The sequence below is a fragment of the Megalops cyprinoides genome, chromosome 24, assembly GCF_013368585.1.
Source record: "Megalops cyprinoides isolate fMegCyp1 chromosome 24, fMegCyp1.pri, whole genome shotgun sequence".
In the NCBI taxonomy this organism is placed as follows: domain Eukaryota; kingdom Metazoa; phylum Chordata; class Actinopteri; order Elopiformes; family Megalopidae; genus Megalops; species Megalops cyprinoides.
The window spans coordinates 21,434,674-21,450,243 of record NC_050606.1 but is presented as its reverse complement, the minus strand read 5'-3'; the positions used below and the strand labels follow the sequence as shown (position 1 = coordinate 21,450,243).

Below are 15,570 nucleotides of genomic sequence, written 5' to 3'. Positions count from 1 at the left end.
GTATGGATATTTGATGACAGCTCTGAACTGGGGCCTTCTTTCATATGTAGTCCCAGAGTATTGGAACTACTTCAGAATTTATCTTGTGTTCTAGAAATGACACTTCTGGACATGTCATAGATGTTCAGACAGCAGCTGTAAACCTTTTCGATTTCATGCTTACTAGGATGGATATCAGTATGAAATGGTATGTCTTATTCATCTCTTATTCAGCACAGTAAGCTATTGTTGAGTCAGTGTCTGAGTGAATAGGAGCAGATCCAAATAGAGGAGCCAGGGGTGCCTCCAAATTGGGGCCCATTCTGACACCACCCTACAGAGCAGAAGGCTGCAACATTATGCTCTCCCACCATGCTGCTGGTTTTTTTTTTTTTTTTTTTTTAGTTGCTTTGGGTTTCAGCTGTGCTCTCTGGTCTATTTTAATCGTTGGTACCCACACATTCAGGATGTGAGGTCAACTAAATACGAACTGGTGAATAGGTAATTAAATCAATTACATAAATTACATAAATTAATGGGTAATTAAACGGGGGACATGTTCTGAAGCTTAGGGGTTTTCATGGTGAAATTCTTGCCAGAAGTTGTTCTATGAAATATAGCTAATGGTCAGTCGAGGTTACTGTAATTGCACCTTGACCTTTAACTTTTCCGACAGTCAGGATTTCAATGCTTCTGTATTTCAATCTGTGTTTCATAAAAACAAAAATGGTAAGCTGTGTCTGAAATATTATATTTCATTATTTGACCAAATGTAAAGTGTACAGGGTCCTAAACTAACCTTTTGGTCCACGAGCCAGGGTGGCCAGTAGATAAAAAACTTCAGCAGCCAGTTGGATTTGTCACGGGCCAAAATAATCTATTGCAAATCAAGCTACATTTCAAGTGGACCCTTTGAGGCACACATTTGAACGGTAGCACCATCGTAGGCTATATTATTAGGTAAAACAGCTAGCCAACACATACAAAAATCAGGTGCTTAGTTGTTGAATACAGCTTAATCTTCCAATGGTAGAGGAATTTGCATTGTGTTATCATATGTAGCTTGTGATTGGACAATCAGAGAGTGTACAGTGATGGCAAACATAAGATTTTGCAACAGGAAAATGAGAGAGGTCCTGCCACTGATTTATACTAACAAAGGAGCCAGACTGAAACACTGTGTATTAACGCGTCTTGCATTTTCAACCCACATTGGCAGGTTGGCGGATGATAATTTAGGACCCTTATTATGCAAATATTTTTCACAACTACCTTGTAATGAACAAAATGTACAGCTCCTGTTTGAACTCAGATTCCTCAGGTGTGCTTGATCCTAACAGTTGTCTTAGGCTGTGTTTTCTGATACACACTTACATTAAGGTAGCTCCTTCAGTGTAACATCTCTCAGCTCTCCCAGGGTGAGACCAGAGTGAGAGCAAGGGTGAACAGAGTTTAATATGGCTGAAACAATAATGGGAGTCTCGATCATTTTTACACATGCTACAGTATCACAGGCTTTATACTCCAGGAAATAAATCAGAACCAAAACGATGTTTAACTTGGTGATGATGTCATGCCGATGTCATACTCAGTTCAGTATCATAGAAGGGTGATAGCAGCAGTGTGGCATAGATACTTAAGTGGTAAGTGTGGTGAGGAGTGGGCAAAGTACTTTACCAGGCTGGATAAATGGATAAAATTGTAATCTATGCAAGTCCCTCTGGATAAGAGTGTCGGCTAAATTACAATAATGTAATGTATTGTGTGATACTTAACCCATCCCTCTAAAAATGAGGGATCCAGTACAAGGGCAAATATTGGACTGAGAGTGTCCAATCTTCTTTCTTTAAACCTTAAACTATATAGTGTCCTGTTGGTAAGCAATGCTGTGCAGGGAAACACCTGGTATGTAATTCACATATTCATATTCAGGGTTCTTCCACTGTTTATCTACACTGCAAATTATTCTGGCGGGTAGTCTACTTTCTCTGCTTATCTAAATGTTACGTTACATTACATTACATTGCATTGTTGTCATTTAGCAGACACTCTAATCTAGAGTGACTTACAGAGTATCTAATAAAATGGCATGAAAAGTTGCGCAAACAGGGCACCACTAACTACATATGAATGAGCATCAGTGGCAAACATCATGCTGAGATCACAAATGTGTGCCTAGATTGACACGTAAGTGCAAAGCAAAATGCATGACTTAAGGACTTTACCAATCCAAATATCATACCACATGTAGATGTCAAATCACTTCACCAGTCTAGTTAGTCTTAATTAGTAATGAGTAGACATAATTCACACCAGAGCATGGTTGCCAAGCCCATTTTAGTGCATGATGAAGGTCGAAAAGTGCCTCTCTCAGGATTCCCAAACTCACTTCTTATAAAACCATCTGAAAAAGACAATGTTGTATCTACCTGTAGTGAAGATGGATGATACCCAAAATAGGATGAAGACAGAGAAAAGTAACCCATCCAAGGAGAACATCATGAAGCCCTGATTTCTGCCAAACCTTTTCTTGTGTTTTTATGGCATACATAACTGTTGTTAATCACGCTTGTGATGGGTATGTAGGGTTCCATTTTCATTTTACCTCGCAGGATGACAGTCAAATTTAGTTAACTTCAGCTCATTTCTGCATTTATTGAGCAACAACCAGATGTGTTATCAAAGAAGCAGTGTATTAGCACGGGTTTTTTTAACTGATGTGTTGTCAAAATCAGGCTATTTGTACTCGTAGCCAAGCTGTTTTGTCGTGTAGCCGACCAGGTGATCATTGCGTACAGGTGGGAAGAAGGGTCGCATGAGACTGTCTGCCCTCTGAATCGGTGGGATCTCGTCACTTATCGGGTACGTCATGTTTGGGTGTTTTATCAGCCATTCCTCCAAAATCCTGCAGAGGAGAAAAGAAGGGCAGCACACACGTGGTGTTTTCAAAAGACAGGCCTATACTGTGCACAGATTGTCAAAGTCTCCACCAGTACATAGGAACTTTGGTTCTTTTGGTTCCCTTATATACTGTCGATGTTTGTTTTGTAACTGTTTTTTTTTTTTTTTTTTTTTTTTGAGGCGTTTAGGTTAGTTTATGGGCCACTTCTGATTTTTAAACTATACATTTAAATTTTAGGACTGGACTAAAGCCATGTTAGATTCTTTTTTGATCCATTTGCTGTTTTAAATGGAGTACTCTCAAATACATTGAAATTTCACAGCATTTATGTTTAAATAATCATCATTCAAAATGTTCAAATACACAGAGCAAATGTTTGAAGAATTAAGTCCTCTAAGCAGTACATTTGCATGAAAATGTATGTTTAAAATTGTGACAGTTATAAGGTTGTAATGTTAGGTAAAAGGAATTGGTCTGAAGCCTGAACACAAATCTGGCATAGTGATGGACAATTGAGCAATCTGAATTCTACTCTGAGGTTTGCACTAAAAAAAATCTGTAGATTCATTTGTTGCTCATATTACTGATGAAAATGTCAAATTTAATCAAATGAAATTGTACAAGTATGTCCTTTGGAATGTACTGGCGGCTGGACGATCCCTTGGAGAAGAAACAGTCTCACTATCAAAAGTAAGGAACCACATTCAGGCTTGTTACTAACTGAGTTCAGGGTTTAGATTCTTATTATTTTCAGGGAGAGGGGAGTCTAACAGAAAAGCTTTTCTTTCCAGAACTGGGAATCAAATATAAATAGATTGTGCAGATGTGTGAATCAAGAAGTGTATTAAGGTCTCAGCTGTGATTGAATGATCTTACTTGTCAATCATGGCGTGGTGTAGCATGAAGATGGGGTCGTTGGCAGCAATCGGCACATGTGACAAGGTTCCATTGAAGTAATCATGCACCAGATTGTGCATGGCATCACTAAGGTTATTACTGCTGATTGAGAGGTCAAACCCTGCAAATGAAAGAGAATCAGCAGCAATATGATACTGTGGTAAGGACATGGATTTGGAAACAGAACCAGGAGGAGTACTGCTATTCCATCTTAGAGCAAGGTACCAATCCACAGCTGCCTCAGTAAATATCAACATGGATAATATGTAAGCTATATAGCCATGTTGCGGACAACACTGTCTACCAAGCAAATAAGGAAATCACTGAGTCTTTGTTTTTTTCTCTCTCTATTATGATTTGAATTAGACGTGGTAAGAAGATATTTTTGGCTCCTCTCCAGTTTTCATTATTTCTGCTCCTTGCACTAATCTAATAGAAAAAGTGTACAGAATAAAAGCATTTATGTTATTGCTACTCATAATTCTGTTATCCTTGCAACTGCTTCCACTGAGTCAATAGGCAAATCAGTCTTGAATTGTAGCCTTTCGTAGAGAACATCTTTTGGCATCTCCTAAATCATAAAAAGTAGAAACAAGCAGTAGTTACAACAAATATTGTTAAAGTACCAGGTAGAATCGATTGATCTCCTTGCTGCACTGCGCACAGAATGCCCACGCTATTTATTTCATTTCCGTGCATTTCGCACCGCTTCTAATGAAGTGCACGAAATGGTTTCGTCAAGAAGAATGACGTCAAAATGATATTAATTGGCTTGATGACTCTTGGCTTGACTGTAGTGCAGAGCAGTGCTTTACGAACAGGAAGGTTAAAAAGAAAAAAAATCATATACCCTCCAGGCGATTTCGGAAGCTGTTCTTTGAATGCCGATTGTAAGGCGGCGTGTCGTACTCCTCCGTGTCAAGGACTGTTTTCAGGTCTTCTATCGTGGGAAGGGCGTTGCTTTCGCTGTTTTCTCCTGGCGATCGTTGAATATATTTAATGTGGGTGTCGTTCTCAGGTTTGACACATATTCTCCTGTACCCCCCCAGAGGAGTTATCTCATCATCATAAGTACAAACTGTCTGGATAAAGAGGAAACACGACATAGAGCGTCATCATATGGACTATGATCCCGCGTGAACAGTCTTTAACTGAGTCTGAACACTTTTTCTAGAAGGTGCTTATTTTATTTCCCTTTTCGAATCATTCAAGTAGGGAATGTATTATTTATTATTTACATTTAAATATAATTAATAATATATTATTATTAATATATTATAATATATTATCGATATTATAATATATTATTCATACTGATAAATTTATTATTTATTGTTATTATTATTAAAGGCCCCCAAACATGATTCTCAAACCGATAAAAGTAGAGGTTTACTCAAAAAAGCGGTGCTATACTGAATTTCAAGCCGACGAATTAAATGCACACTAGTCATACAGGTATTAGCTCACTATTATAGTGTGTGTGTGTGTGTGTGTTACAAAGTACTCCAAAAATCTAAAGAATATATTTTGACTATTTCAAAATACACTGAAGGCCTACCTATTTGAAAATAAAATTCTACTACCCAATGTTCATTCAGATATAGTTGTTGAAATATATTATGAAAATGTAGTATGTGTAGCCCATTAGATAAATGTGTCACAGACAATTTTAATCACATCACTATTTCACAATTTTCTTAAACATTTCATATACTTTTTTCCGTAGATCACTTTGTGTTAAAAGAATCACTTCAAATTCATTACTGACATATGATTGGCCACTATTAAGCCTCGCCTTGATAGACAGCATTGGGTAGAACACGGTTTTTTGATTCCAACAGGTTATTTGTCACAGCTACGGTGAGAGAAGAAAAGCAAAAGCAAAAGAATTTTCTGAATCCTTATTTTCCTTTTAAAATAGCTTTGAACGACTTTTTGTTTGTGGAACGACTCTTGAAACTGTAGTGACAGTTGACTCGAATATTTTCTTGGTGAGTTTAACTTGTTTTCAGTCGTGTTAGCTAGATAGGTACCTAGCTTTAGCCCTCATTTTATCCGGTTCGTGCGGGCTGAGTTCTGTATCGCAACTGCATTACCAAATATGTTTAAATTAAGTAATGTCATTGGGTCAAATGACAATTTATCCCACTATTGTCACTCAATTTTATGTTAGTAAGAATGAGACACCTGTATTGGTGGATTAATAGATAGCCTATAAGATAGCTGAGGGATACTGCTATTAGCGTTAGCCGCCTAGCATAGCTTCTCTCGCTAACCGCGGACCACGGTCCCGGGTTATTTGCAATACATAGCCATACAATTGTATTGACTCATTGCTGTTAAAATAACAATCGTGTTTTGGTTATTTTATTTTATATAAATGGATGCACCGCAGATAAACAGTGTACGTGTCTATCTAGGATACCTTTTATTGGAAAAAAAGTTATGTTATGTGACGAAGTAGACTGAGTCCATTAGCATATCTACGTTGCTAAGTAGGCTACACCATCTTTACTACGTACTAAGTGGTAGGAGAGTATTCATTGTAAGTAGAGAACTATAAGCCGTGTTTCATAATACAGGCTAGGTTTTTGGGTGAGATTCGGACCTCCTGACCAGATGATGATTCTTAATGAGATGGCGAGCCACCCCAGATGATTGCCCCTATTAAAAAAGTGTGCACCAGATACAATTTGGGATGAACTCGGGATGCATGGTTTCTAACATCTTTGCATCGGTAAAATCCGATTTATTTATACATAATTATTAGTAGAGGTCCTATGCCTTTATTATTTAGAAATGTGACCAATAATTACATATTTAGATGGATTCCTCCTCTCTAAACTGTTTCTCAAGCGCGCGCTCTCATCTCCACTGCTGTCAGTGGCCAAGTCTCGCGCGAGTTGGAGGCGTGTCCGGTCGGGTCACATTATCATGGAGGAGGAAGAGCTACAAGTTCCACCGAAGTGCTAAAAATCTAATGTTTGGCGACACTTAAGCCCCGTACACACTGGAAGAGACTAAGTGACGAGAGACCATGGAATGTTAATGAAATTAGGCGACTTGCACCGATGTCAGGCGAAATGACGCGAAGTAGGAGGGTTCCGAGTTAAACTAGTTTGAACTTTGAGGCGACTACTAAAAGGAACGAAGGATGCCGTTGACTTACAGATGACGCCAACACTGAGTTCCCCAAGCATTTACCACAAGGAGACAACGTCCACGGCTTTGGTTCCTACCACTACGGCTTTGATCTACTATCTGCGAGCTAAAAGAAATTAAACGCGGGTGCATTGTCACTGTTGAAGCGTAGCTCTGTCCATATGCATACACTAGCGATATATTTATGGTCTTGTAGAACTAGCCAGCTACTGTTTGTTTCACTCGGAAACATTTGGGGTGGGAAATGTACAAGAGGGATACCGTCCTAGGCAACCTGTCTTGGCCTCTGCTGAAGCACGCAGATATCCAGCAGCTAAACACTTGCAATAAATAGCCCAGACCGCAATTTTCGTTGTACCGGGATTCTGTACTGACAAAGTGTGAAACTGAAACAGACATGGAAATGAAATTGATATCAGTTCCCATACGAAATACAGGTTACATTGTATACATTACATTACGTAAACGCACCATTATACATTGCTGACAAGCTAAGATACAGAACCGCCGACATTTACGTAGCAATGACAACTAGCATCGTTGATAGCTACCACAATATAGTAAAATTAAATAACACAAAATGGCTTATAACAGCGGAAAATAATGTTAAACAATAACTTACGGATATGGCCTTCGTAAACTTAGAGAAGGGCTTGTAATGAGGCTTTTTTCCTAAGAGTTTCACCGAGCTGCGATCGCTGGTCGCATATACCATACAGCTACGGTAGGTTTTTTGTTCTTTTGTAAGGAAAATAAAATACAATACAAAGGCAGTATCAGATAGCGTCAGTAGGTTCCTTTCCACACATTAAATTCTTAGCAACTATTTCTCAACTCAAACATAACAAATACTACTAAAAGACATTCTAATAAGCCCTGACACATAACACAACCAGAGCCTGGAAAGTCCACTAGCGACCAACGGTCAGCGACAAAGTGACGGGCGACGAGCGAATCGCTTTAAATGTGGACGGGCCTTTAGGATTTTTCAAGAGAGACGGACAATTTGACAAGAGGCATGCAATTTGCAAAATATATGCCGTGCCGCTATCATGAAAAGAAACAGCATAAATGAGATGCTTATTGAGTTTCAGTACTATAGAAACAAAATGTGAAGTAAAAATTGCACTTTTTTAAGTTAATTTATGATTTGCTGCCTGCTTAAGTAGAACCAAAGAAATAAAATCAAACTATCTAACATATTGAATTGCATAGCATCATATTCTTTTGCAACGCATCGTATCGCGTTCAAGATTCAAGATTAACTTTATTGTCCCACACTGTGGGAAATTTGGATTGGGCTTCCACCCATGCTGCGTCCATACAGGGAACAAAAAACATATTTAAGAACATAATAGTCAAAAACATACAGTAAAAAGACAGATAAAAGCATACACTGATGATAGATAGATAGATAAATAAATAGTAAAACCTGTAATGCTAAAAAAGTACAGGGAGGCGCTATACCTGGAAATTGGTCATATCATATTAATTGCATTCCTATTACGTGTGCCGCCATTTAAAATTTTTATTGAAGTAGGGATTAAATAGTTTTTAAATCTGTTGAAACGACAGCGTGGTACTTTAAACCTCCTCCCTGATGGCAGTAGCTGGTACTCAGTATGAAGCACATGAGATGGGTCGGTTATGATCTTGTTGGCTTGCCTTAACATAGCCTGCTCGTAGGCAGACTGCAGGGATGGTTGCTGTCTTACACCTATTATCTTCCATGCAGTTTGTGTGAATCTGGCTAGTTTAGACTTCAGTTGCACAGGGAGATTACCAAACCAAACTGTTATGCCATATCTTATTAGGCTCTCAAAGACCACCTGATAAAAGACTATCATAAACGTCTCATCAACACCGTGAACTCTGAGTCGCTGCAAGAAATGCAGACGTTGTTGCAGTCTGCTACAGAGACTCTCAACATGCGTGCTCCAGGTCAGTGAACTATCATTAAAAATACCAAGGTATTTGTACGAGGAGACCTGTGAGATGGTTTCATGGTGAATGACCACACGCCTGTGGTCAACTACTCCTCTAGGGTCAAACACCATCTCCTCAGTCTTTTTAACATTCACCACCAGGTGATTATCGTGACACCATCCTACAAATCTTTGTATTTCCGAGTAATACTCTGCAATATCGCTGTCCTTTTTCATCAAACCCAGGATGGCAGTATCATCTGAGAATTTAATTATGTAGTTATTAGGACTACGACTTCTACACTCATTAGTGTATAAAGTAAAAAGGACAGGTGAAATGACGCACCCCTGGGGGGCCCCTGTGTTCAAGATTCGGGGTGCTGAAAGAATACCATTAACACTGACCTGTTGTTTACGCTTGGTCAAGAACAAGTAATGCCATCTAATAATTACAGGGTGGACCTTCAGCTCATCCAACTTGCTAACTAATTGATGTGGCTGTACAGTATTAAAAGATGAACTAAAATCTACAAATAAAAGACATACATAAGAAGCAAAATCCTCTAAGTGCTTAGATATAAAATGTACCATGGCTGTGACAGCATCTTCTGTACCTCTGTTACACCTGTAAGCAAACTGAAAAGGATCTAGTGAACAGCTGACTTCTGTTTTCACCAGGTTGATAATGATTTTCTCAAAACATTTCATAACTATGTACATAACCATGTAACTAAGTATGTAAGTCCAAAGACATCGCATTGTGTTGAATCAAATCATGTTGAATCGCACTGCATCGCAATAGGGGTGAATCGTATCGTATCGCATTATTAGTTGCTTCATATGTCTCTTTCAGTGGCGGCTGGTGAGCGGGAGACGGGAAGCTGAAACATTACCTTTAAATCTATTATTACTTTCAACCTGTTCCCCTTTATCCTCCTTGATTAACAATAAAACAAATAATTAAGAGTAAATGATTATGCTCGCGAAACAGCACAGATTGTCTGTAGTTTGTGCGCTATTGCGAAAGCTACAGCATGAGGTTGTTTGATTAACAAGGATGGCAATTTGAACAATTAAGTGGCGAGTAATCCCAAAGCTTTCTCTTAAATGTTTCACATTATAGGCTTTCTTGTGTTACAAAATTCAAATTACAAAACGGAGCTAAATTTAGTTAGATCGATTTAAATTATGACTACTGAGAATAAATTTTTAGGTTAGGTTGAGTGCAATGAACAATAACGTTTAGAACACAGACCTCACAAAAGCTGTGATGTGTCATGAGCATTTAATGTAGTTTAAATCGATAAATGGCATCCTTGTTAATTAAACAATTTCACGTTGTAGCTTTCGCAAGCACACAAACTACAGACAATATGCGCTGTTTCGCGAGCATAATCATTTACTTCATTACATTTATTCATTTAGCAGACGCTTTTATCCAAAGCGACTTACATAGGTTACAGTTGTTTTACAATGTTATTCATTTATACAGCTGGATATTTTTACTGAGGCAACTGTGGGTTAAGTACCTTGCCCAAGGGTACAGCAGCAGTGTCCCAGCGGGGATTGAACCGGCAGCCTTTCGGTTACGAGTCCTGCTCCTTAACCACTATGCTACACTGCCGCCCATTAACGCAATTGGTGTCAATTAGGCCTATTCTGTGAATTATTTTTTATTGTTAATCAAGGAAGATACAGGGAACAGGTTGAAAGTAATGACAGATTTAAAGGTAGTTTCAGCTTCCCCTGTTTTCAGCTCACCAGCCGCCACTGGTCTGTTTAATGTATCGGACCGTTGGCAATGCATCGAGATGTCATCGGCCTCCGTGATGGTGATGCACATCCCTAATCCACACACAGGCCAAGCTCATGTTCACACACATACAGTGCACATTGCCACTTCTGCCTTTCTACCTCTGTCTTAATGCTGCTGTGACAAGTGAATTTACCCGCTGTGGTATCAATAAAGTTCTATCTTATCTTATCTTATCTTATACGCAGTTATGTTTGTATACTTACAGTGTTTGTTTGTAAGGGTGCACCCAACTTTTCAGTTATTTTCCAATATGTTATTATTTTAAACATTTATATTCTGTATCCCAATAGTTTTGTATTGTACCTGTTTGATGTGGAATAGGATTTGTTTTATTTCATCTAATCCTTTTCATTATATTTTAAATCAAACTTTACACAGTCCAAAGTCCTCATAACATTTCATAATTGGTTATTCGGGTAATATTTAATACTTTAAACACTGGGTCATGCCTTTTCCTTTTGGTTAGAACCTAGATGTGTACTTACCCTTGTGGGTTACATATCTATGATGGATTATTGTGGAAATGTTGAATCTATTCTGGATCATATATGACCTATGCACTGTATATTGTATTGAACAGTTTTCCATATATTTACAAATAATTTTGCTTCATAATGGCAAAGTAAAAGGCTGTCATCTCCTAGGGGTTAATTTATTGGATGATTGTCATCCTAGTCGTCCTAGTGGTTGAAAAATAAACACCTACCTGCCAGAGGGAGAAGGCTGACTCCTGGCTGATGTTTCCGCCAGGGCTGTCTCCCATCAAATCATTGGTGCAGATGTTGCAGTGGTCTGTCTTGGTCCAGTCCCAGTAGGGGATGAAGAACTCCTTGTCCCCGGTCAGATCTCTGATCTCACGTTCCATGAAGAGCAGGTAGTACCTGTGCCAGAAGGGGAACGCAGGACCCTGATGGGCTGCATTTTTGCCCCCTTCAGCTGCCGCCCTACCTGCGAAATAGTGCATCCAGACAAACAAATCATACACAGTGGCATTTTCAAATACCAGATCTGTGTCATTGAATTCTCTTGTGACGATCACATATCTCTCGCTGTATTCGTGTTTCGCCTTCTGCAAATCGTCATACAGTCTTTTTCTCTCTTCCTCAGTCAAACTGGTGATCTCCTTCCTAACATAGTGCTGAGGTTCGGTACAGTTAGCGCCTGTGAAACCGGGCTTGCACTGACTGCAGTCGAATGTGTCAAAGTTCCCTTTGCACTTGCAATATTCATTGTATAACGGAGGTGGCCATATCTTAAATGGTGCCTCAAATCTAACGCATTCTCCTCTGCCTTGAGCCAACCCACAAGGTGAACCTTCAAAGTCAGGGCAGCATCTTTTCAGAGAACGGTGTAGTTCTGTGGTGCACACTCGAGGAATGTGTGCTTCTGTCACTGCCAGTAGCAGCAACAACAATAGTGGTAACACACTTCTTGGCTGCACCATTCTAGTACATCTTAATAGGCCGGCAAAGCCCTGCTAGAGCACCCTACCTTTCATACTGGCATTTTGTAGATTTCCTGCCCCCAGTATTGACCAATGAAGACACTGTTCCAGTAGATAATCTTTTTTGGACTTTCGAACCATATTTGACAGAGATTAGGTAGCAGATTAGATAAAGTTTAGATTTAGTTTAGGCCTTCAGATAAAAAAAAAAAAAAATTGAAACATTGGTGGAATTTAAAATCAAAGGAAATATTTTGTTTTAGACAATTTGTATAATTCTGACAGACTGATTAATAGATCTTAAAATATATGTAATAAAAATGCAATATTTGTGTATGTACATAATAAAAGTAGGCATTATATACTGAATAGTTTCTCATTCCAAAAAACAAATGCACACTGCATTTGATAACCATAAGGAAACTGTGGTAGGCTGTCCTGTTTCATAAAAAAACAAAGATTTTTTAAGATGTTGTCCTATGCCTTCAGTAACCAAATATTTCAATTTTAAAGTCACTATTCAAAATCAAATTGACTGAGAACACCCTAAAAAATAAAAAAATTAAACTAAAAACACCTAAAATGGATTAAATAATATAGGAACATAATATATTGATGCACAGTCTAGATTAGAAACCAGAAACACATGAATATTAATCTGGTCATATGCATAATGTGTTTCCAGGTCGCCCTGCATTGCAAATGCACTCACAAGTTTACCAATATGATTCATTTAGGTTATACTATTGTCATATGAACATTGAGTGCAATATTAAACTTCCTACTTTAAAAACATCCTGAAATTTCTCCCTTGTTAAAATACATTTCTTGAAAATTGACTTAATGTAGGAAACTTTATAGAGCTATCCTGCAATTTCACAGGCTTGGAGGGCATATGGCAGTTCATTACTACTAGCAGATATTTATTAGTGTGATTGCGAAGCGAAGCTTCACAGCACAGTATTGCTATCCGATGGTTTTATTAGTGTGATTGCTTTGCAAACGCTACTGCGAAGCCACCCAACACTCATTGCGACCCATACTGACCCGCACTCATCGTTTACTCGTTTATTCATCCCTCCATCCTGCCATTGACTTTAATTCATTTTTCAAAACCATATCATGCAGTCACAGGCCGTCAGCAAATGTACCTCATATTCTGGCTCAGGTCATGCCACCCAACACTCACTCAAATCCATACTGACCCACACTTGTCTTTTTGTCATTCACTCATCCCTCCGTCCTCCTATTGACTTCAATTCATCTTTCGAAGTCTTACCGCTCAATCACCTTCAGGCCTACGGTCATAGTTCCTCATATGCTGGCTCAGGTCATGCCACCCAACAGTCGTTGAAAGCCATACTGACCCGCACTCGTCTTTTTGTCGTTCACTCATCCCTCCATACTCCCAGTCACTTCAGTTCATTTTTCAAAGTCTTACCACTCGGTCACTGTTTTACCAATAGCCACGGGACCTGATATGCTGCTTTGGGTAATGTGGCCCAACACTCGCCAAAGGTGGGTGTGTCCCTAGCAACCATATTGTTTATCCTAGCAACCGCCTAGCAACCACTTGGAAAAACCCTAGCAACCGTCTAGCAACACCCTACCAAACACCTAGCAACCACTTAGCAACACTTGGGCAACCACCCAGCAACCATATTGTTTACCCTAGCAACACCCTGGCAACCACCCAGCCACGCCTGAGCAGTGCCCCAGCGACAATATTATTTACCCTAGCAACCACCTAGCAACACCATGGCAACCAACCAACAACACCCTAGCAACCACCTCATATACTTTAGTAACCATCTAGCAATGCCCCGACAACCACCTAGCAACAGCCTAGCAACCACCTAGCAACAACCTAGAAACCACCTAGCAACATCCTAGCAACCACCTAGCAACTCCCTAGCAACCACTTAGCCACATTCTAGCGATTGTCTCATATACGTTAGCACATTTTCGCTGCCGGGTCGCAGTCGCACTGCATTTTCTGCAGGAAATGCACTTTTCTAATTCTTATTATTGTTATTATTTTTATTATTAATAATAATAACCTAATAATGCCATTATTAAAAGTCATAGACATTTCACTGCCTGCTGTGCGATGCATTACGAGAGTATTGCATGAAGCACATAAACTAGCATGGAACGGTTTTGAAAAGAAAGGCTCCAGAATCAGAAAACTCTGAGCCATCAGTTTCATCATCCAGTGGTAGCTCACCAGCGAGGGTAGTAGAGGCCAGCAGGAAGACAAAGAAAAGACAGTACAATGACAGCTACTTGTTGTATGGTTTCATCATTACCGGGGGTACATCATTCGCTGTCCCTATGTGCCTGGGATGTGGTATGAAATTGTCAAACCAAGCAATGGTTCTGAGCAAACTTTAAAGACACCTGACAAAGCATCCGTCACTAGCCAGCAAGGGTGCAGAGTATTTTATTCATTTGAAAAGTCAACACGACCGACAAGAGCAAGTGATAATGAAATGTGCAAAAGTGTCAGAGAAAGCACTAGAGGCTAGCTACAGTATCTAGTGGCCAAGATAGTGGCTAAGGCTAAGAAGCCACACTCGATTGCCGTGACGGTCATATTGCCTGCATGCACAGCAATTGTCCACAAAATGCTAGGCTCACAAGCAGCAAAAGAAATTTCAAAGGTTCCACTGTTAGACAGTACAATTGGAATCAATGACATGTCAGCAGATATTGAAGACGTGGTTTTGGAAAAAATCAGATCTAGTGGGAAATTTTCCTTACAAGTTGACGAATCAACAGATGTCAGTGGGCATGCTCAGCTCTTGGCAAATGTTTGATTCGTAGACGGGGACCATATCAGAGAGAATTTATTTTGCAAACCAATGCCTAACAGAGTAACCGGAGAGGAGGTTTATCGTGTGGCAATTGAGTATGTTGATTGGGGGGGATTAAGTTGGAAGAACTGTATCAGTATCTGCACTGATGGGGCTGCTGCCATGACGGGTTGTGCCAAAGGTTTCATCAGTAAGGTCAGAGTGCAAAATCCAAACGTGCGAAACACTCACTGCTGCCTTCACAAGGAGGCGCTAGTTGCAAAGACACTGCCGAAAGAACTTTCAGATGTACTGGACAGAGTGGTGGACATTGTTAATTTCATCAAGGCGCGGCTGTTAAAAACCCATCTGTTTTCGATTCAATGCAAGGAAATGGGAGCAGTGCATCATAGCTTGTTGCTACACACGGACGTCCGCTGGCTTTCACGGGGGAAGGTTTTTGGCCGACTGTACGAGTTAAAAGAAGAACTCAGAACGTTCCTGATAGGAGATAATTCTGCATATGTGGAATTGATTGCAGATGCGCGATATTGCGCGAAACTCACGTACTTGGCCGTCATTTTTAGGCATCCCAGTGAACTGAACGCTAAAATGCAAGACAAATAAGAAAATCTTCTCACCTTGTCTGA

The 15,570-nt window shown here is 39.5% G+C and overlaps 1 protein-coding gene across 2 annotated transcripts; it reads right to left on the bottom strand.

The window, feature by feature from the left end:
• Positions 1–2,322: 2,322 nt before the first annotated feature.
• On the bottom strand, positions 2,323–12,194 carry LOC118771347 (tyrosinase-like). 2 transcript variants are annotated; one of them, XM_036519312.1, is made up of 5 exons: positions 12,173–12,194; positions 11,388–11,629; positions 4,629–4,860; positions 3,758–3,899; positions 2,323–2,884 (listed from the first exon to the last, which is right to left on the bottom strand). In XM_036519312.1, the coding sequence occupies exons 1-5, from the start codon at positions 12,177–12,179 to the stop codon at positions 2,716–2,718; spliced, it is 792 nt and encodes a 263-aa protein (XP_036375205.1). In that variant the 5' UTR covers positions 12,180–12,194; the 3' UTR covers positions 2,323–2,715. The 2 variants fall into 2 exon arrangements, with proteins under 2 accessions (XP_036375205.1, XP_036375204.1); XM_036519311.1 differs by lacking the exon at positions 12,173–12,194 and having other exon boundaries at positions 2,325–2,884; positions 11,388–12,150.
• Between the last annotated feature and the right edge of the window lie 3,376 nt (positions 12,195–15,570).